The 21,253-nt window shown below is 58.3% G+C and overlaps 1 protein-coding gene across 2 annotated transcripts; it reads left to right on the top strand.

The window, feature by feature from the left end:
* The first annotated feature begins 1,714 nt into the window (after positions 1-1,714).
* PHF24 (PHD finger protein 24) lies at positions 1,715-12,078 on the top strand. Of its 2 annotated transcripts, none has more exons than XM_066569274.1 (8): positions 1,715-2,120; positions 7,027-7,399; positions 8,458-8,643; positions 9,104-9,182; positions 9,288-9,490; positions 9,761-9,927; positions 10,148-10,249; positions 10,355-12,078. In XM_066569274.1, the coding sequence occupies exons 2-8, from the start codon at positions 7,031-7,033 to the stop codon at positions 10,449-10,451; spliced, it is 1,203 nt and encodes a 400-aa protein (XP_066425371.1). In that variant the 5' UTR covers positions 1,715-2,120; positions 7,027-7,030; the 3' UTR covers positions 10,452-12,078. The 2 variants fall into 2 exon arrangements, with proteins under 2 accessions (XP_066425371.1, XP_066425372.1); XM_066569275.1 differs by lacking the exon at positions 1,715-2,120 and adding an exon at positions 3,154-3,264.
* Positions 12,079-21,253: the final 9,175 nt, after the last annotated feature.

Genomic DNA, 21,253 nt, shown 5'->3' on the forward strand with positions numbered 1-21,253 from the left:
TAAAGGAAAGCATTCCTGAGGAAGGATGAAGCACAGAGAGGCACCTTCAGCCAGGGCAGGGTACCCAGAGGCTGCATTAAGGCTCCTGCAGTTTATGGAGTGAAGCAAGACAGGACCTGACAGCCACAAGCAGAAAACAGATAAATCCTGTCTCCAGCCTGGCTCTGTGTATCCCCAGCCATGGGAAAGAGGGCCATGGACTGGCTCAGATCGCAGCACAGCACCCAGATGCTGCCTTTCCCAGCCTCTGGATCTGTTTGCAGGTGACATGAGCTGCAGATGGTCTCAGCTGACTCCCAGGTGAGCCATGGGAAGGGTCCATAATGACAATATGGGTATTGTGGGGTCAGTGTCAGTGCCCATAAGTCTATAGAGGGCTGGCACAGGATGTGGAATAGCAGCCAAGGGTCAAGAACCATTCTGGCACCAGCATGTGGCACAAGCATGTGGAACCTGGTCCCCACAAGAGCTGCTCTGTCCCAGTGACCTGCACCTGGGCATGCAGAGCACTCCAGGGTTGTTGCATACTGCACCCACCACAGTATGTTTTGGGGCGTAGAAGACCTCAGGGATGGTGCTTCCCATCTTCCAGAAGCCAGGAAGCTTCAGTCATCAAATGGTTCTTAATCCCAGGTCTCCCACTCCACGCTCCTCATGCTCTCTGTATGGGAACGGTGACATCCCTACCTCTCCCCTGCTGCTCCCTGCTGTCCACACATCCACTGTTCTGTGGGGCTGGCAGGCCTGGAGCCTGATAGGACCTGCCCAGTGGAGGGCACAGGGGCTGGCAGGGCTAGGATGCCAGGGAGGGATGAGGGTTCCCCCCAGGCAGTATCCTGGGAACAGGAACAGTGCAGTGGGGCTGAGCAGAGCTTCCTCATGTCCCAGTCAGGACAGCGCCTGCTGTGCCCAACCTGGTCAAGGAGCAGGGCAGCCCTGCAGCATCCCCACTGCCCAGACCCCTCTGCTCTCACCTTCAGCATGCATCCCAAGCCTGGATGGAAGCTGCTCCTAGGAGGGCTCAGAGTCTGTTTCACCCTAAATCATCCCCATGTAGACCTGTCTATTCCTGAAGGGGAAAGTGCAGCCCCTTAGCAGTGGCACCCCCTTGCAGTAAGGTGTAAGGGGGCTGAATGACCATCCCCACCAAGCTGATGTAGAGCAGCTGGGGATGCATATGGACCAAATACTCTGCCTTCAGAGGTGCTGCATTAGAGCTGTGCCTTTTTCTCCCCACCAGCATCCTCTCTCCTGCCCCATCACCTCCTTCCAACCCCCTGTATGCCCCTAGCTCTGCTGCAGCCCTGTGGTGTCCACCCAGGTGATATAACAAGTCCTGGGGACTAGAAGAACAAAAACCCCGGGTTTTGCATTGAACTGGGCACACAGTTGGCTACACTGCATGTAGCCAGCAGCCACCGTGCCCCTGCTGCACCATCGTGTGGGAAGGACAGCCTGCCTGCAGCACTGACCAGCAGACATTGGGTTAAAGCAGGTGCAGGTAGCCCGTGACTCAGGCACTGGTCTGGGGAAGACCCCACAGCGGGAGCAGATGAGACCTTTGCTCATCTTTGGATGCAGTCCCACCTCTGTAATCCTTGAGGTTTTTTCTGAGAAAGGCGGTTCAACCCAGGGGGCCAAAGGAGATGCAGGGAAAGCTTTTATTGGTATCTTCCAGCACACGTCAGCCCGGTTAAAAAAAATCTCCGTTTCTCGGAGAGCTTTTTAACACGGCTCGGGCAGCAATTGGTACAGGGACAGCAAACCAGGCTGCATCTGCTCAGCCCCAGTCACAAGCTCCCTGCTTCCTCTGAGAGTGTGTGTGTGTGTGTTGTGTGTGTGTGTGTGTGTGTGTGTGTGTGTGTGTGTGTGCGATAGACACAGGCATCCGCTCCCAGCATCGCGCTGCCTCCTGCATCCTCCGGCAGCAAGTGCAGGGCTCCGGCTTCCCGGGTACCACCCTCGCCGCTCCATCCATCCCCTGACAGGGATTTGCACGCGGGGCACGGCATGCGGTGAGCACCCGCAGGCACAGAGGGGCTCGTGGACAGAGGCAGCGGCAATGGAGATCGTGTGGACTGCTGTCTAGGGCTCGTGTTCCCAGAGCGACCCCGATCCTGGTAAGTGGGGTTTTTTTTTTGCATTATAGGTGCATTGCTGGGTGCGTAGCATGGGCTGTCCACACATTGTGTCACCCTTCGGTGGGTTCCCCCACTGCCCCCGGGATCCTGGGACTAGAGCTCCTGGGATGGGATGCCTGGGAGTGGGGATGAGGATGGGGTGAGAGGGTCCTGCCCAGGCATCGAGGTCCTCATGTGGGTATCTGGGGAGGAGAAGAGAAGGAGAAGTGCAGAGCTGGGCAGGAGCTGTGTCTGCTGCAGAGGAAGGGACTCTGCTGTCACGGCATTTTTATCCCCCTCTGGGAGATGAAAGAGTGCGACACACCTATAAAATCTGTCATAGCGCGGCAGGATGGGCAACCTGATCCGGCAGGGAGAACAGCCACTGGCTTGGTCTCCCCAGGACTGGGACACAGCACCCTCCCACCCGACATCCCCACTGGACTCCCATAGCCCTGCAGAGGGTGGGAGGGACCATCAGACCATCAGCCACGGACCTTTCTGCCCCATGGCAAATAGATCATCTCACAGCAGCAGTCCCAGCAGTGCCACAGTTGTGGCATGTGCTGTCTGTCCAGGAGAGGGGACAAGAGGATGCTGGCAGAACCCTATGGCCATCTGCAGCCAGCTCAAGGAGCTGGAATGCCACGTCCCCTAAGCAGAGCCTGCTGCCTTTGCAGCCTGGTCCCCCTCACCCCAGGCAGGCAGCAATTGCCAGGGTTTGCAGAGATGTGCAAGAGCCATGGTAGAGCCGTGGCAGCTCCTCCCAGCCCTGCTTCATGCCCTTTGGACTGAGACCTGGGACCAGGCTGCCATGGGCTCTGAGGTCCCAGGGTTCTCCTCCCTGTTGTCACCCCACCCCTCTGCCCCCAGGCTCCCTAATGCTGCTCTAAGTAAGGCACAGCACTGCAGGGCAAAAGACCCAGCAGCCTGGGGAGGGCAGGGAGGAGGCCTGGCCCCCTGGCAGCCTGTGGGGACCAGGCACATTCTTCCTCCCAGACCAGGGAGCCGGTTCCTGGCACATCAGGGGGTTCTGGTCCACAGACACCCCTGATGCATCCCCCTGGGAGTGGGTGCCTGCTCAAGGGTGCACCACTGACCCTTCATTTGCTGGGAGGGCCTTTCACCGAGGACACACTGTGGGGTAGGTAACAGTCAGACCTGTGGCTACAGAACCTGTGGCCCCACATCCCCATGTCCCCAGGCCACCACTGCACACCACAACAGCTCACCCTGTGCCCACAGCCCCCAAGAAGCACCCATCCCACACCCCCGAGCTGCCACAGACACCACCCCACTCCCACAGCTCCTGCAACACCCCTGCACCCAAAGCCACCACCACCCACCCCATGTCCACAGCAACCCCCCCCCGTGGGCCGTGACACCCGCCCCGCACTGCCAGCCACGCCATGGCACGTTCACCCCGAAGCAGCACATCCACCCCTCGCATCTCATCCCCCCTGTGACACATCCAGCCCTAACAAACACAGCCCCCCCCGTGCTGCTCCCAACACGTCCCTGCTGCACTCCCAGCCGCCACACCGCCCCAGCTGCGCCACGCACGCCCACCCGTGTGTCATACCCACCCGTGTGTCACCCGCCGCCACCACCCACCACTAACCTGGCACCCCCTAACCCCAGCACAAGCCACGTGTGCTCTGCCATGGGACGGAGATTTTGCAGCCATGCAGGCACCGCTTGCTCTGTTTGCATCTGGATGCTCTGCCCTGTTTCCTTCTCCCGGGGTGCCTCCGTGCTAACCACCAGCTCTCTCCCCATTCGCACCTAACACAGGCTTAATTCTCACTCCAGCTGCACGAGCCTTGCTTCCATGCCTCAGTTTCTCCACGTAGAGAGGAGCATAAAGCTGGGAAAGATGTGTCCATGGGCACTAAGAGGATGAAATGCTTTCTGGCTCAGTGTTTTGCTCCAGGAATGAAGCAGTAAGGAGCAAATCCAAAAGAGAAGAGTGTGGGGAACGGGTGTCACTCAAGGATCAGGGCAGGGGTGCAGGGGGATGGGGACAAGGGAAGGGGTTGGGAAGTTTCCCACCACCCACTGTGACAGCCCCCGGAGCTGGCAGGCCTCAATGGAGCCCGGTGTTTGCAGGCAGCTCCTGCCTATGCCCAGATTTAGCTCCTCTGTGGGGGCGACCTAAAAATAGCCCCATGGTGCAGCCTGGCAGCAAGGTCGAGGCCCCCTCACCTCTTAGGTCATGATGAGACAGGTGGTGGTTCTGTTTGCCTCGGGGGGTGGACACAAATAGTACTGGAGACACCTTCCCCCAAGGACACGTGGGGACGCAGGGGCTGCTCAGGTTTCTGGGCTGCTATGAGGCAAAACTGCCCCTGGTCCTCCCTCCCCAGGAGAAGGCGGACTCCCAAAGTCTGGCAGGCCCCCAAGTCATCCCAGGTTCTATGTGAAGGTGAAGTCCCACTCCACAAAGCCAGGTCAGGCAGGGCATGGGGCAGAGACAAAAAGGGGTCAGGACAGTGCAGAGCAAGTTTGGGGTATCTGGGGAGCAATGGGGCCTGTGGAAAGGCAGTGGAGTCTGGAGACTGAGTTGAGGGTGAAGCCATTCAGCCCTGGATGTGCAGTCAGGGTCCAGCTGTGCAGCACTAGCAGGGGCAGGGAGGCAAGCAGAGCTGAGAATAGACACAAGTCGTGACTAAGAAGTGACACTGTCCAGGCTCCAGGCACACAGTAGGCAGTGGCAGAAGGCACTTGGGGTAGGCTTGAGAGAGGACAGGAAACAGGGAGGTGGGCTGGGATCTTGCAGCAGCAGCAGCGCAGTGCAGGTGGGTGACTGTGAACACGCAGGAGAGCCAGATTTGGGGGGGAATACAGCAAGTCCACACACCAGCCAGCCTTCTATTGTACTGCAGGGTGGCTGGGGTTGGGGCACACAGAGCTCAGCAGCATCGTGGGGAGAAGCTGCCAGCACGATGAGATGAGGAACATCGGTGTGGGTACCAAGCAGACTGGGGTGCTATGGGCCACACACCTCTTTTCACTCTTCTCTGTGAGCCTAGCCCCTCTAGACCCTCTCCTCCCCACTTCTACCCAAACCTTGGGCAGGAGTAGGCCAGGATCTGGTCAACACTCGGTGCTGCAGGGACCTACAAAGGCAAATCTTGGGGGGATTTCCTTGTGACTTCTCCGACTCTCTCGCTCGCAGGCAGAGCTGCAATGCTGCCCAGCAGCAGAGCTGATCCTGACCACGGCAGACGTGATCCTGAGCCAGCCAGGCAGAGGGTGGTGGCACGGCGAGGAGGTAGAAACACCCAGGTGTTTTCCTTCCCACTGGCACAGCCGCAGAGATGCTGTTGCTGTGGCTCAGACACGTGCCTCCAGCTCTGCCCCGCTCCCACCCTTGCAAAGCCCTGGGAGCTGAAGAAGTCCGGGCACCAGCTCTGAGCCAGGCACTGCGGCCAACAGGTGCAAATACCCCAGCCCGCACACGCGCCCGCTGCTGGGACCCCCACGTGCAGGACGGGGCCCACACCACACGTGTTGCATCCCCGGCTCAGCGCGTGGGAATCTGCAGGCAGATGGTCCCGCGGCAGTGGGGAGAGGCTGGGGAATCACATGCGTGTGCACGCAGTGATGTTTGCCGCCTGCCAGCATGCTCTGCTCCACTCCGCTCGGCCCTGCTGCTGCGGGGTACCTGTAATTACCCTGACCAGGCTCCCTGCCACAGCAGTGCTCGCGGTGTCGAGTCCTCCCGCAGGCAGCGAGATCCCGGCGGCGTGCACGCGTGCTGCTAATTATCCTGCTACCTGGGGACTTCCCTGCCGAGGCTGGCGGGGAGGGAGATTGCTGCTCCAATCTCCCTGCTCTGCCTCCCAGTCCCTGGGCACCAGCTGGAAGTGCCTCTTTGCTGCAGCATAGAATTAGAGAATAATTAAGGCTGGAAAAGACCTCTAAGATCATCGGCTCCAACCATTAACCCAACACTGCCAAGGCCACCACTAAACCGCATCCCTAAGTGCCATGTCTATAATGGTTTATAAACACTTCCAGAGATGGTGATTCCACCACTGCTCCCAGGGCAGCATCTTCCATGGTGCAACCCCAGCATGGCACGAGGGAAGCCCTTGGACCCATGTGAGGTGATGCTGTGCTCCACAATGCTGGAGGCCAAATTCTGCTTCTCCTCAGCTTCAGCTCACACCCAGTCGGACAGAGCCCAGCTTGTTATTGCTGCTGCTGTTGGCCTCCCCACTTTATCCTAAGGTGATCTTCCCCTGGCACTGAAGCCAAACATCCTTCTTGGGTCCCTTGTGCCCCGTCCCATACATTGCTCCCCTTCCCTCTTGCACCCTCACAGTCCTCCTACGGCTGGCCCAGCCTCCCCACATGGCTCCTTGCAGGATACCCAGTGATCACAGCAGCAGCACACACACAAACATGTGAGTGCAAGAAGAGGCAGCTGAGTGAAGAGGAATTTAAGGAAGGTGAGGTGTCAGCACCAGACCTGCCATGATCTAGTCCTGGGCAGGGCTGCAGGGAGGATGTCTTTCACCCTTGACTAGCCACAGAGATCTTTAAGGAAGAAAGGAGATGCATGCTAGGAGAAGGGTTACAGCTGGTCCTAGTCCCTCTGGGGTTTACTGATCTGGCATGGAAAAGGCCTGGATGTGTTTCTTGTTAAGCTGGAATCTATAGAGCAAGGTGGGGAGGCACCCCCAAACCATCTCCCTGCCTTCTGTCCCATTCCCCCACCCACTCAGACCCTCCATGGCCAGAAATCCACCTCCTCACGGCCACCACCATGATCCCAGTGTCAATTTGTTGCAAAGACCCCACTTCTCCCTGCCCTGAACTGCTCCTCATGCAGCTGGGGGAAAACCACCGGGAGACCCTTTTGGGGGTCAGGGACATAGCACCTTCCTTCCCACCGCAGAGCCATGGGGGTGCTGATGTCCAGGAGGCAGACGGTGGAGAAGGTGCAGAAGGTCAGCTTGGCCGTGTCAGCCTTCAAGGATGGGCTGCGGGAGCAGCCATCGACACGGCGTCGGGCGGAGGCGGGGACTGCACGCCAGGGGACGCTGGAGCAGGAGGTGCAAGAGGGAGAGGAGGAAGCGGTGGCAGGACCTTCCCAGCCGGAGGAGAGCAGTGCCGGCAAGGCGGCCTGGGAGCGGCTGCGGGATGGCCGGGGCGTGGAGCCAGAGGAGTTCGACCGGGCCAACAGGTTCACGCCACCAGCCTTCATCCGGCCCAAGAGGGAGCTCCACGATGATGAGCCCCCGGACATCAGCCTGGAGCAGAGGGAGCAGGTGAGCTGAGGGAACCACAGAGACAGTGTGGGAGGGATGGGGACAGGGCCGGAGGTGGACAAGCATCTGAGCGTCTGCCAGGCAGTGACAATCTCGCAAAGCCCTACAGGGTGGCTCAGTGGGGTACAGTGCCAGCAGCCAGGCTGGGCAGGTGGAGGTGCCACACTGGGAGGGGGGTGCAGCTGCTCAGATGTGCCCTGGAGGCACCCTGGGGTGTCTTGAAAAGGAGAAGTCACTGCTGGGCACAGACAGTTCTAGGTCTGGGGAAGAGAGGACAATTTGATCTACATGTTTGTCCACCTACAGTCAACCAGCTTGCAACTCAAGCCATCCCTCCATACCTGCAGTCCCAATATTCCTGCCCATCTACAACCCAACAGCTTATCCACCCACTCCTACAACCCACCCATCCACACCCACAACCCTACACATACAGCCACCCACCCTACAAGCCTACACCCCAGCCCACCTACACCCTTATATGGCACCATAAAGACATGAAATATCCTGAGTTGAAAGGGACCCACAAGGATCATTGAAGTCCAACTCCTGGTCATGCACAGGACACCCCACCAATCACACCATGTGCCTGAGAGTATTGTCCAGGCTTGGTGCTGTGACCACTGCCCTTCGGGGCCTATTCGAGTGTCTGATCACACCCTGAGCCTAAATTACCCAGGGTACCTAGATAATATACAAAGGTTAGTATCTCTTTGGAAGTAGAAATGGAAATGTGAGGAAAACCTTACAGCTGATTCATTGATAATTACAATCCTAAAGACCAGCCAATGTACAACCCTACAGTCCAGCCACCCACATGTAACACACTGCAGAGAGCCTACGACTCCACAGCCCCACCAACCCTACAGCCAGACCCATCCATCCACCCACCACTCTTCCCACCCTCCTCTAACTTGACCAGCCAGGTCCTATGCCAGCCCCACACATTTCCATCTTCCCCCCTCAGCATCCACCCCCACCTGCAAAGCACCGCCCAGATGGAGAAGCCAAGCCCCTGCCCACACTGCTCTGCTGAGCATGTGCCCATCCCTCCCCAGATCCTGAATGACGAGATGTGTGAGATATGCGAGGTGTGGACAGCCGAGAGCCTCTTCCCCTGCCGCATCTGCCACCGGGTGTACCACGATGGCTGCCTGCGCCGCATGGGGTACCTGCAGAAGGACAGCGCCGTGGAGGTGACAGAGACCGCGCACACCGAGACCGGCTGGAGCTGCTACTACTGCGTGAGTGCCTGGACTGGGGGACACCAGGTTGCTGCTGGGTGGTGGGTGCTCCCCAGGGAACTGTGCCCCACATGGACGTGAGCAGGGTCCCACCTCACAGCCTGCTCTGGGGCAATGGGGGAAGTGCTGCTCTCCAGTTCCCACCACCCACCTTGGCCTGATGGGGTCACCAGATGCAGGGGACAGTGGCCCTTTGCCACCTTCTCACCTCTGCAGACAGCTCCTCAGAACCTTGGTTCAGGATGTGACACTGTGGGCACATGAGATGCTGTAGCAGAGCTGGAATGGCCAAAGCCCAGGGGTGTGGAGCCATCCCACTGCAGCACCCTTGGGTGACACAGCACATATCTCTGGGTGTCCTCACCCATTTGCCTTCAAGGGATCCCAGTGCTGCCATAAAGAGATGTGCTCCCTCACCCCATGTCTTTTCCTCATGGCTCCTCTCTGCCCCCCACCCCAGGACAACCTCAATCTGTTGCTGACAGAGGAGGAGATGTACAGCCTGATGGAGACCCTGAAGAACTGCAAGATCATTCCAGGTGTGTACCCTCCATGCAGTGGGTCCCAGATGGCTGCGGGAAGCAGCTGGGGAGGTGGGTCCCCCCTCCTTCCTGGGCACAGCACAGCCAATCTGTCCCCTGCAGAGAGCTGTCTGACCCTGGATGACTTCCTGCACTACAAACATCAAGTGCACAAGCAGCAATTTGAGCGGACCATGCCCGAGGCACAGGAGGAGCAGGCAGCCCTGCAGTTCAACGCTCTGGACCCTGACAAGAAGGGGCACATTGAGTGGCAGGACTTTCTCTCCCATGAGTCCATCCAGCTGCTGCAGAAAATACGGCCGCAGGTATGGTTGTGGCATCCAGGGCTTGCTCCCATGGCTGTCACACAAGGTCACAGCACCCAGGTCTGGCTACCATGGCCAGCAGATGTGGCAGGGGCACCTGGGTCCAGCATCCACAGCCACAGCACCCATGGTCATGGCACCCAAAGCTGGCTCCTACAGCTGACACCCATAGCCATGGCACTCAGGGTGGAGACCCTTACAGCTTTGGGAATATAAGGAGGGAGGTTCCCACAGGATGAGTGCTCCACCTTCACTTCTCTGACCCCCTAGAATGCCCTTCTGCGGCTGCTGACACCCAAGGAGCGGGAGCGGGCACGGACAGCCTTCCTGGCCCTGGACCAGGACAACGATGGCTTCATCGGGGAGGCTGAGTGCCGCCAGGCCCGGCACAGCTGGTTCCGCAAGCACCAGAAGGAGATGCTGTCTTGCAATGTCAGGTGAGGGGATGCCCACCCTGGTGTAGGGGTCATATCCCAGCCAGTACTCCCAGCACAGTCCCAACATCTACCAAAGGGGCTCAGCACAGAAATGGTTGCCCTACTTCCCGCCACCTCCCCCTCCATGGCCCCTCAGCCCTGTGCATCCTTTTCCCCCACCACCACCACCACTTGGGGTGCAATGGAGCGAGGATGAAGAGCATCTTCCTCCCTGCCACAGCATCAGCCACGTGGGGCCCATATCAGAGGGCAGCCCCGCCAGCAGCAGGAATGGCAAGAGCCCGGAGAAGATCTTGCCAGCCACAAAGCAGGAGGAGACCAGGTGAGGCAGGGATGGTTAGGGGGGTGGTGGACACCCCCATTTTTTGGGGAGACCCTGGGAGAGCAGTGTTGCCAGGGTGTCCAGTGAGCCCACATGTGCCCGCAGGAGCATCGACTGGCCTGGATTCCTGCGGGAGAACGTCGCCTACATCCTGGCCGCGCGCCCCAACAGCGCCGCCCTGCACCTGCAGCCCCTCGCCTAGAGCCGGCCGCGCCTCGAGGGCGCGGTGCCACGCCCGCCATGGGGACCTGCCCCGCCCTCCCCGCGGGCACAGCCAGGTGCCGATTGGCTGGCGGGGAAGCAGCCATGCTGCCCTATGCGCCACCTCCCCCTTGGATTGGCTGTGAAGAGGATGGGCACCAGGCTCTGATTGGCGGAGGGAGCGGGAGCAGCTCTCGGGTCTCTGATTGGTGGGGGGAAGCAGGGCGGGGCAGGGAGTGTCCCCACTGTTCCCTGTGCCCTGCAGGGACCACGGTGGGCAAGGGTCCTGTGCCCAGGGTCACCATGGGGCACAAGGGGCAGGGAACATGCTGCCCCCATGATCCCTGTCCTCACAGCACCCAGGGACCCGCACACAGAGCAGGGGCTGCCCTGGGTGCTTGTGGGGTGACAGCATTCCCAGAGCACCCGTGTGCCCCCAGCCTCCCACAGCATCATGGGGCAGCACAGCTGAGCCTCTGCGTGCCACAGGCAGCACCCACGGGTCTGCAGCAAGCAGTGTCTCAGCTCATCAGTGTGGTGGATCCTCAGGGGATGTGACTGACTCCCTTTGGGTCTTTCACATCCCTGCCCTACTCCAACAGGGGTTGGAGCCCAGTAGGTCCATTCTTGCATGCACAGCTCATGGCTGGAAGAGACGATTTCCTGGCATGGCTCAACCCTTCCCTGCTGGCAACCAACTATTTAATGCCAACAGCGATGGTGTAGGAAGGAGCACTGGTAACAGAAAGCATCAGAGGATAGGAAGGCAAGGTCAGATGTAGGGGAACCCCCCTATGCCTCTGATCTTGCCAGCAGCACTCCCCTGCATCCCTCATTCCCTCCTGTCCCCCTGGTTCCAAGGGATGCTCTTCATTTGCTTGCCATTCCAATCCCACACCAACCCTGTTCAGTCTCGCTCTCTACCCTCTACATCAAGTGGGCAGCCTTGCCTCGCTAGGAGCATTAGTGCTAGTGGTAGGGAGGAGGAGGAGGCAGAGCCCTGAGCCCCCCCAGGTGCCAGCTGCAGGGATGAGGCATTCACTGGGCCTGTTGGCAGCCCACAGTGATAGATGCACTCAGCCCACAGATGAAGGAGCAGGAAGCCCAGAAGCCTTGCCCCAGACACACCAGGGGTTGGGATGCCCAGGTCCCATGACAGTCCCAGTAGCTGCTCCTGCCCCACTAATCCCTTTCCCGCAGTGCCCTCAGCCTCTCCCTGCCTGGTGTTCTGTGGCTCAGCCAGGAGGCCCCGGGGTGTACACAGGCCAGGGGTGCACTTGCAGCAGCCTGGTCACTCCCTCACCTCCATCCCTGATGCCCTGTGGGCATCATCCCAGTCAGCCCCCTTCCCCCAGCCAGGGCACAGTTCCCCTCTCCAGGGTCTCCCCCACTGCAAGACCAGGAGGCGCACCAGTGCCACGACATCTTCCTCTACCACCCTGGCGTGCCAGGCCAATGGGGATATTTTGGATGCCAGGTCCGAGATGTGGCCAGAGCGCCAATGGGGATATTTCGGATGCCAGGTCCGAGATGTGGCCAGAGCCATGGCGAGGAGGCGGCCGTGGGTGCGTGGGTTGCAGCTCCCTATCTGTACTGAGATGCATTCATTAAACAGCTGTGTCCAGCTAGCCTCTGTCTGGTGTGCTTACAGGGCTTCTGGCTTCTCTGCAGGCATTTCTGGGCACCCACAGCTTCCTATTGTTTAAAATCCCACCCCAGACTCAGGTCACTGTCCCATCAGGCAAGCTGGGCCTCCTCTCCCCAGAGTATCCCACAGCAGTGACAGGGGTCACTGCATGTGCACCCAGGACCCAGCAAACTCGGGGTGCTGCATGTCTCCCCAGGAAAACAGACAGTAAGGAGAGTGCCTGGCTGATTGTGGGACTACCCCAAACACTGCCATGAAAGAGACACCCCTCCAGTGGGATGAGTGTGCCCTCCACCGTTAGAGGCACTGGATGATGAGAACAGAGCACTGGAGACAGCTGGATGCTGGGAACAGGCTGTCTGCAGCAAAACAATCCTGCAGAGACACCAAGATTCCCCAGGAGAGTGGTCCCCATGGCTGGAATGCTCCAGCTGATCACATACACAGAGCTCCCAGGAAAAGCTGCAGTTATTGCTGGCAGGACGTGGCCTGTGGGAACCAGGCTGCCAGTAAAGGGGACCCTCCAACCTGTGGGGGACTTTCCTTGCAGTGCCCATGCTGCAGCTGGGAGGGGAATGGGATTTGAGAATAGGATCTGGGAGGGAATTGGGAGGGGGATGCTGCCCTGACAGCATCAGTTCAGTCTGTGGGGCCACAGAGCTTGCTGCTAAAAGCTTGACTTGGATATTTGAGCTCACTCCCACGGTCACAGTGGGATACCATTGCGTACAAACCACAGCAGGGGTGTCCAGCTCACCCACAGAGAAAATCCAGCAAGCATTTCAGGCTCTGAGAGCCAGATAAGCCTTAAAATTATCTGTGTCACCTGGGAGACACACTCAGCACCTTGGGGAAGAGGATGGACATCTGCAGGAAGGGGGAGGGAGGTTTTGTGCCTGATGCTGGGATGTCGTGGATTGGTGATGATGCGGGCTCTGCCAGTGGAGGAAAGCCCAGGGAAGCCCTCGCATGGCGAGAGGGTGTTAAATCACTGTGTTATTGCTCCGTCTGCTGGAGATGAAGAACAACCAAGCACAGAGCAAAGGCTTGATAACCCTGGGAGTGGGGCACCCACTGCCAGCACCACAACGCTCTTCACTCAGGGAACAAGACACAACAGCTCTCCCAGGCCCAGCCCACCCTGTCGTGCCCTGCAGCAGGCTGGCACCCCTGCCAAGACACACAGCTGGCTGGTGTCCCCAGGAAGCTGGATAACAAGGGCCACAGGGGGCCGTGGTGGCCTGTGTCCTGCAGGGCCGTGCTGTCACCACTGCAGCACCAGCTTCACAGCTCTGTCACAGCTACAGATCCCCAGGAGTGACCAACATGCAGCACGCTGTGCCCCAGCCACGTCTCCACAGAGGCAGCATCGAGGTCTGGGCAGAAGTGGGAGGATGTGGTGGGGGAATGGGCAAGGTGTTGCTGTGGTTCCTCTTTGATGTCACCTCATCCTTCAAGACTGCTGACCTCTGAGACACTGTCTCAAGAAAGAATCTGTTGCCTACAGACCATCCTCCCTAATGCTGGGGCAAGCCTGTCTGCAAATACTGGAGGATACCTTCTGCTGCATTTGGTACCAAACCTCCCAAACACCTGAAAACTGTCACAAAGCTCTCTATGGACCCTTGTGCAATCTGCTCACCTCACACTGGTGCAAACCTCTCTCCAGATCTCTCTGAATGCTGGTGCAAACTGAGTGCCATTGCAAACCTTTCCCTTAACATCACTGCAAACACCCCCATGGTGATCCCAGGCCCTAAACCAAAGGATCAGGACGTTCATGTGGGATTTAAGGCTGGGGCAAGAACCAGCTGTCCAGCCCAACCCTCCCAAGCCCTGCTGAAGTTACATTGTGCAGCTCACATGCCTGTGGTCCCACATCTGTCACCCACCACCAAGTGCCATGCCATGGATGCTGTGCTCCCCACTAGGGGTTCCCAGCCCCAGGGCTCCAGTCCAGCATCTCTCTGCCTGGAGCCAGGAACAGAATCCCAGGGTCCTGGGGGGCAGTTCTGGCTCCTGTGTTTCACAGCTGACAGTGGTCAAAGTATTGTCCACCCTTTACCCCAGTGGTCCTGCTGTCTGAGAGGGGACTGGCAGATCCTGACTGGCTCAGGAGCAGCCCACAGGTGATGGGGTACTGCCCCACGGGAGACCCAGGAGGTGGGGGATTGTAGTGCCTCACTCTATTTGAGGTTGCCCCCTCTGCCAGGCCGCAGAGCTATTGGACAGGGCTGCCACCCCCTCAAAAAAACCTCTGTTAGTGGGGAGGATTTGGTTTTGCACCCCAGGTTGCAGGATAGCACCCTCCTCTGAGCCTGGACACCTCTGCACATCCCTGCAACTCCCCTGGACTTGGCCAGATGCCCCCAGGTCTGGTGTGTCCCAGAGGGGAAGTGACCATGATGAGCCCAACGCCAAAGCCAGGCAATCTTCGGGAGAGCTGTGCTGGCATAGAGTGGAGAAAGATGACCAGAAGGACTCACTGGACAGTGTCACGATGAGCCCTGGCACTGACTATCACTGGAGCAAGAGGTCAGAGCCTCATCCCATCATTGGACCAGTCAGAGACTACTGGGAAGAAAAGAGGATTCTCTGGGCAGCATGTGACAGCGACAGCAAAGCCACTGCCCATGGAGGCAGTGACACCGTGGTGGCCCCAAATATCCTTTCCCTCCCAGGCCAGAGCAGGAGTGACCATGCAGAACAGGGATAAATGGTGTCCCCATTTAGCAACATCACTGCAGATGCAAGCAGGAAAACAACATGGGGAAGCTGAGAGGATTTGGGAGAACAGAATTGCGATGAGGAGACGGGATTACCCATAAGTGATCCCCCCACCCCAAATCAGGGTCCCTAGGGGCACCAGGGCCCTCTGGGTACAGTTGAGGGAGGACTGGGAGTGAGTGGGCTGCGGAGATGTACAAGGAGGGGCCGTAAGAAGCGTGCGTGTCCCCCGCCACAGAGTGGTGACCACGGGGTGTCGCCCCTGCTCCATGCCGGGAGCCGGCGGTGCCACTTGGGAACCCGCAGGAAGCGCACAGGGAACAGGGATGCGGGGATGGAGGGAGAGGGGACGCAGGGACTCGTTTCAATACCCCGAAATAATTGTGTAGGTCGGTTTGTGACCCCCTTCCCCTCCTGCGCCAAACCCAGCTCTGACTCCCACCTCTGCCTCATAGCACCGTCCTCCTCCCTGGTTATGTGCCCGTGGCTGGTGAATGGAGGGCCACACCTGCTGCCCGGGGAGCGGGACTGAGCCCGGGGAGCCCCAGGCTCCTGCAGGGATGGTCTCCATTCTCCGCAGCCCCCTGGAGGTGGGAGACCCCGGGCCTTGGAGAAGAGGGATTGACTCAGGGCTCCGTCGGGTCTCACAACCCTTCCCCATGAGGTGCACGGGCAGGTAGAGCCCCCTCCTCTCCTGGTCCCCTGGCAGGAGCCCTGGGCACCACCTCCTCTGCACCTCCTCCTCCTCCTCCAGAGCCCAAATAGCCGCAGGGTCTGACCACGCCCGACACTGCAACCTGGCTGGGAAGGCTGTTCAAGTGACGGAAATGAAGGCTAGCACTAGGTGTGGTGGCTTGAGTGAGGACAGCGACGCCCACCAGCAGCTGCTGGGACCAGTCACATGCTGCTCAGATCCACAGGGAAGTCTGGAGGGAGCCGTAGGGCACCTGAGTGGGAAAACTACATCTCCTCCCCAGCACCTACCCAGCACGTACCCAGCCCATTGCCAGCTGTTGGATGAGCTGCCCCAACAGGACACAACCCCACAGGCACTCCAAGATGGGGACGGTGTGCTCCTCTCCGAGGAAATGCACATGACCTATCCCACCCACAGGAGCCCATACAGGGCCTGTGCATGGTTTCCAAGCTGCACACTGTGCCACCAGCTCCCACCACCCCCACACTGCTGGCTTGGTGGCCCTGGCAGAGTGCAGGGCTGCCAGACACTCCGTCCTGTTCCCAGCACACTCTCTCCCACTTTCCCCTGCACAACGCGGCTGCGCGGGGGGACAGGAGGGTCTGCGTGGTGCAAAGGGTGCAGAGGTGGCCCTGGGATGGGGAGGCACAGCACAGAGCCGGGCATGGCAAGCATCTTGTTCCCACAGCAGCATTGCTGTGACTCATCCTGGCAACCCACACAGCACTCAGGCAGGGTGTCCACGTCCTCTCCTGCCTCGGAGCAAGGCCATGCCGGAGCAATGCACTAACAGCACTGGTTGCCTGCCTCCTCATCTCCCTGATCCTACTGCCCTGGCATTGCAGTGGGACTGGGAGCTGGACCCCAGCCCTGGGCTTCCATGTTCCTCTCTGCACCTCACAGTCCCCTATGCAGCTGCTACCAAACACCAGGGCTGGTGTGGTAGGGGCCATTGGGTGCCAAATGAAGCAGAGAGTGAAATTATTTGGGGTACAGTGAAGGGCAGGACCTGCCTTCCCACAGTGCTGCAGTTGACACTGGAGCAGCTGCTGATGGCCCCTCTGGATAGCACAGCAGGCAGTGCCATGCCTGTCCCTGTGTGCCCCAGCACTCCTCCTCATGCCATATGTGTGCTGTGCACCCCACTATCCCCTATCCATGTAGGGTGTGCCCCCGGACCCACAAGACAGCACACACAGTCCTCTTAGCTTACCCTCAAGTCATGGGACATTGATACAAAAGCATCTAATGTGGGAGCTCAATGGGGCCAAGACGTACCCTGCTGGCCAGGGAAAGAGGAAATCAGCCAGAGTACCTGGAAAGCAGGGATTTGGATCTGAGCCACTCCAGAAAATGAGCACTGTGCTTGGCACTGGCAGAGGCACCCAGTCCTCAGACGACTGGGGACACAGAGTTCCATCTGGGGTATCTGCCAACCTACGCAGCATCAACTGGGCCATTCACTCTCCAGGAGTGGGGCCTGGGGCTCTGACAACAAGGATGGGAGTAATAAAGGGAGGAGGTACCTTGTGTTCACCATGGAGCACCCCGTGACCCAGCAGGAAAATGATCCGGGGGCTGGAGTGACTGATCCGCGAGGAGCCGCACAAAACTATATCTGTCTTTCTTGGCTGAGTGATGACTAAGGGAAGGACAGGAGAGCAGTCTGCACACCGCCAGGCAGAGGAGGAATTATTTAGGCTGGAGCATGGGGGTGGAGGGATGGGGGCTGGGAGATGGGTGGAGGGAAGGTGGAAGCTAGGTGGGATGCTCTGGCAGTGCTCCCTCTCCCTGCCTGAGGGACACCAAGTACTGGTGAGAAACAGCACAAGAGCTGAGGAACTGGAAGCTGCTGGCTCACTTTTGTGGTGAAAATACTTTCAGCCAAGGGAGTGTCCTGCCCTGGCTCCAGCCCCGCAGCCAGGCTTGGAGACCAACCATCAGCACTGCAGGACAGACAGCATCTCCCACACATGGGATAACAGCAGCAGCTGCCTGCACAGGGTGGGTCCCAGAGGGTGGAGACATGGTCCCACTACATGGCATCTGTTCTGAGCCCCAGCCCACAACTGTGCTCTCATGTACACAACCTGGCACACAACAAAAATCAAAGGAAGGAGAAGGGGATGCAAAGAAAAAGGGGCTCATCATTCCCTGGGACCAATCCCTTCCCCCAGGAAGGAAGGGACCTCACCAAATAAGATATTCCCAAAGCCAAAAGGTACCAAATCTATTTTGTGGGGTCATCTAGTGCTTGAGGAGTTGGCATCAGGATCAAGAGCAAGTGAAGTACTCAGAGCCACAACTCAAGCTGCTACTTTGATTGGACCACCCTGCCTCATTCACCTGAGGGTTGCCACCCTGCTACCCACTTTGAAAAGATTTTTGCAGCATAACTGTGGTACAAACATCCCAACCCAGCTGGCACGTGAAGCTGTGGGAGCCTGCAGGCTGCCCCATGTATGGGGAGCACAACCAAGTGACATTTGTGCCCTCCAGACCATCCAGCCCAGGAGGATGTTTGCTAGCGAACATTATTTTTAGGTCAGAAAGTCCCTGACACTTGCAACCAGGAGTCCCATCAGTTGACCATAATAGGCTACAAGAGCAGGACCACACCCCAGGATGGTGCAGGAAATCAAATTAAGGAAGGGGCTATAACCCAGCATGACTTCATGTCCATATATTCAACAGGGCTTGTCAAATAATCCTAGCTTCTTTATTTGATGACTTTATAAATTCAGTGGCTAAAATACCACCATGCACATACCAGACTGCTGTCAGGTCATGCTGTCATGCCAGGGTAGCACTGGGCAATGTTGTGGCAGCACCCGGCAATACCAGGGGAGAACCAGGCAATATCAGGGAAGCAGAGAGCAATGCCAGGGGAGCAGAGAGCAATGCCAGGGGAGAACCAGGCAATGTCAGGTGAGCATCACAAGGCCAGTGACCTGCCAGGACCCAGCTCTAGGGACCTTCACCCATCACTCCAACTCCCACAGGCAGCAACAGCTCTGTCACTGCCCAGCACCCTCTGAGATGGTCTATGTCCCTAGGCAGGCAGCAAGGTGGGATTCAGAAGCCACAGCATAACCCTGGTCTAATCTCCCATCTTATCTTCAAAGCAACCTGATGTCCTCTTCCAACACCCTTGCTGTAGCCTGGCAACAGCAGTGCCAGCATAGAAACAGCTGTACTGGCATGGAAATGGTAGTACTGGCATGGCAACGCTGTGGTAGAGAGATAAAAATGTCAGGCAGATCCCCTTTTCTGCTTCCCAGAGCAACAAAGCTGCCCCGTTTCCCCTGGATACCTCGAAAGGGTTCTGGGCAGCAGACATGAGGAACCCTGCCAGCCTCACCTCCCTTGCCCATCTCCCCTGCCCGTTGCCCAGCATTGTATGAGATGAGCTGCTGGGTCTCAGCCGAAGTCTCACAGTACCAGCATACAGGGAGCCACGGCAGCAGGCAGATGCCCTTCGTGGGTCCCTACGGGGGTAGAACCATGCCCCCCCCCTTCTCACTTCCAGAGCAAACACCTAGTTTGAGGGGCACAAATCCGTAAAACCAGAGAAGAGGGTTCCCGGCTTTTTTGGCATTTCCCCCGCAGCCATTCCCTCTTGTTGTTCAGGGATACCCCTGCGGTGGGGAGGAGAGGCACATGGGACACCAGGACTGCCCTCCTCATCCCATTTGGATGAGGGGAAGTCTCCGCGGCGGCAGGCAGGGAGGGCAGCCCAAGCATCCCACTCTGCCGGGTAAGGAGATCCGGTGGGGCATCGGAAGTTACACAACCCTGCGCTATGCAGACAAGGCAGCGAGAACTGCGGGGGCGCACGGCAGCCCCCGCCGTGAATTCCCTGACGTGGCAAACATCTCCCGAAGCCCCCTCCATGCCCACCTGCACACGCAGGCAGGAACCCACGCACATACGCAGGCAGGAGCCCACACGCCGGCACACGCCTGCCTCTAAAGGAAAAGCCTCGCCAGAGCCAGAGCTGAAATAGTGAATTGCCTCATTCATTCACCCTCTCCGGAAGCTTTGCCCGTACATGCAAACATACGCGCAGGCAGACATGTGTGGCAGACACGTGCGACCATCCCTAAGCCCTCCAGGAATTCCGGCAAACCCCCCCCCCCCACCCCCGTCCCCACCCCCCCAGCCAACTTCTTCACCCCCCTCTCCAAACTGAAGTATATTCTGCACCTGTGCATGTCCTGCCAGAACCCCAGCTCTGCAGGAGGGCAAACCTGATTGTGGCAGATTCATGGTAGGGGGGTCTCATATTCCTTGGGGGGGAAATCACCCCAGGAAATATAGGACCATATCAATATCATCAATTTTTGGTCCCAAATCCAGAAACTCTCACACAGAAAAAAGCATTCCCAGCCACATTTGTCCCAACAGTTCAGTGGAGACAGGGATGCTACTGTAGCAAAAACCCTCACCATGGTCACACAGGTCACTCTACCCCAAAAAGCCTGAGCTGGACCCGGCAGAAGCTGTGATGGGCCTGGCACATGCATGACACGGGTGTTATATATGTGCAAGGCGGGTGTGTGAATGCCCACTGACACATCCACATGGGATGGGCATGGACAGAAACCTCCATTACTGAGCTGAAAGGTCTGGCCTGGGGTTGTCACACAGCAAACACTCCCCAGGATGCATAGGCTCACAGGCGTCACAGGAGTCACAGCACACACCAGTTTGCAACCCCTGGCACATGCAGTCTGTGCCCACACAAGTGTGCACACACCTGACACACTCTGTGAGCTCTGCTGACCCAGCACACACGGGGCACACACAGGCCAGGCAGCAGTGGGGCACAGTCATGCCTGCCTGTGCCTCAGCACAACCCCAATTCTGCTGGCATGTCCTCAGGTAACTCCAGCTGAGTGTGGGACAAGCCACCGCACCAAGCTGGGAGTTGGAGCAGATTCAGCTCATTACTTTTCCTAGAATAACTTCGAGTCCCCTGAGGTGCCCAAGAAAACATCCCATCGCCACCTCCCTCGCACTCACTCAGCAGCACCAGCTGCAGTGCAGCGGTGGCAGCCACCACAGTGTGTGTGGCATCCATAAGCACATCACTGTGCCCTGGCATGAGACCCTTTCCCAACCCAGAGCCAGGTCACAGATCCTGACATCCATGATGCTCAGTTGTCATGACACATCCCCAGTCCTATTCTCCCTTCCCTCATACAGGACTGATGGACACTGATGCACCCACAGGTTCCCCAAGACCTGCAGGACAGGTATCCAGCTCAGTTCCCCCCTCTAATTGCACAGATATGTGCCAACATCTGTCCTGGACAGGGAACATTTCCTGCAGTGGGTACTGCTGCCCACCTCAGAAAGACACAGGGATTCAGACCTTGCATGCCCCAAGGAAGCACAAGCACCAGCACCTACTGCATGCCCTGTCCCTGCCCACTCCCTCAATGACTGCTCTTCCCATCTGACTTTGAGTATTCATATTTTTCCTCAAACTTATCTAGAATTTGAGACCAGACACAGGTACTTGTATGTGCTCAGACTGCTGGTTTGTCCTGACTTAGCCTGCTGTGTCTCTTGCTGAACCCTCCTCCTGCACAAACACAGGTCATTCAATGCAATGCCAGCTTGAGTGACACTTTATAAGAAGGTGGTTTGCCAAAGAAGAACCCTGCCACCATCACTGTGTGGCAGCAATCCCAGCTCCCCTTGGTTCAGCTCAGCCCCTCTCCCC

Source organism: Molothrus aeneus, chromosome Z (assembly GCF_037042795.1).
Source record: "Molothrus aeneus isolate 106 chromosome Z, BPBGC_Maene_1.0, whole genome shotgun sequence".
Classification (NCBI taxonomy): Eukaryota; Metazoa; Chordata; class Aves; order Passeriformes; family Icteridae; genus Molothrus; species Molothrus aeneus.

What these genes read in the sequence shown, in the direction of transcription:
- PHF24 (XM_066569274.1), top strand. Translation starts at nt 7,031, where the DNA reads ATGGGGGTGCTGATGTCCAGGAGGCAGACGGTGGAGAAGGTGCAGAAG. An exon ending in GCTGGAGCTGCTACTACTGC is followed by an intron (nt 8,644 to 9,103) that starts GTGAGTGCCTGG and finishes CCCCCACCCCAG; the next exon opens with GACAACCTCAATCTGTTGCT. An exon ending in TGCAGAAAATACGGCCGCAG is followed by an intron (nt 9,491 to 9,760) that starts GTATGGTTGTGG and finishes CTGACCCCCTAG; the next exon opens with AATGCCCTTCTGCGGCTGCT.